Source organism: Egretta garzetta, unplaced genomic scaffold (assembly GCF_000687185.1).
Source record: "Egretta garzetta isolate BGI_Z169 unplaced genomic scaffold, ASM68718v1 scaffold766, whole genome shotgun sequence".
Taxonomy (NCBI): Eukaryota; Metazoa; Chordata; class Aves; order Pelecaniformes; family Ardeidae; genus Egretta; species Egretta garzetta.
This window is the reverse complement of record NW_009260030.1, coordinates 206,905-207,788: the sequence shown is the minus strand read 5'-3', so window position 1 is coordinate 207,788 and position 884 is coordinate 206,905. Positions and strand designations below refer to the sequence as shown.

The following is an 884-nucleotide window of genomic DNA, read 5'->3' as shown; positions in this document are numbered from 1 at the left end:
CCCTGCGCTCCCCCGGCCGAACCCCGCGGCGCCCCGAGCACCCCCGGGGGCGCGGCGGGACGGGGACGATAAACGGAGTAACGCGGGAAGAAACTCGCTGAAGGAGAAGCTTGTTAAATAATTTATTGATTTATACAAAGTCTTTCCAACCCGTGTGGAGACGTTATTTGATCCCAATGTAAAACCAAGTGTCCATTTTTCTCTCGTGCTTTTTCGGGTTGTTTTCTCTTTTGATATTATTAAGCATAAAATCCAGAGGCAGGAGAAATCAAACCGCCAAAACACCGAGTAGAGGGAGGGCGTGAAGGCAAACAGCCGTTTTTACACTAGAAATATACATCACAAAATCTGAAATTTACTATATACAGAGTGGCTGAGCTTGGATTTGGCGACCCATACAAAACGTAACAAAATCTGATTGTTAGGAGCAGGAAATCGGCGAGAAGGCTAAAAGGAAGAGGGGCAAACCTTAAAGGGACACAAAACAAAAACCAAAAAGTTGGAAAAAATCCTCTGAAATTTACATCGATGAGAAAGAAAATAATTTCATAACTTATTCTGTAAAAAATATATACATTTCACATACATCTTAGGCTGTACAACACACCACTTTAAACACCCAGTTACAACTCGCCTCCGCTGCGCTGCCTGCCACGGCGGCTCTTTCCCCCCCGGCCCCCCCCAGCAGCCACCGGTGCCCACACCCTCACAAGGTGTCCGAGCTGGTGCTGCAGGGGCTGACGAGGGACAGGTTCGTGGATTTGTGCTTTTTCAATAGCCTCGTGATTTTTTCATCGTCTGAGTTGGGGTCCAGGGGCTTGTTGTATTCATCATCGTCCTCGTTCTCCGAGCTCTCCTTCAGCTTCTCCGTCTCCGAGTCGTGC

At 48.1% G+C, this 884-nt stretch overlaps 1 protein-coding gene across 1 annotated transcript in view; it reads right to left on the bottom strand.

Annotated features, from left to right (window-relative positions):
- Positions 1 to 706: 706 nt before the first annotated feature.
- Positions 707 to 884, bottom strand: part of NKX6-2 (NK6 homeobox 2) — a 6,896-nt gene continuing 6,718 nt past the window's right edge. The window contains exon 3 of the mRNA XM_035896537.1: positions 707 to 883. Within this exon, the coding sequence (XP_035752430.1) occupies positions 707 to 883 (177 nt within the window). The remainder of the gene's footprint in view (position 884) is intronic.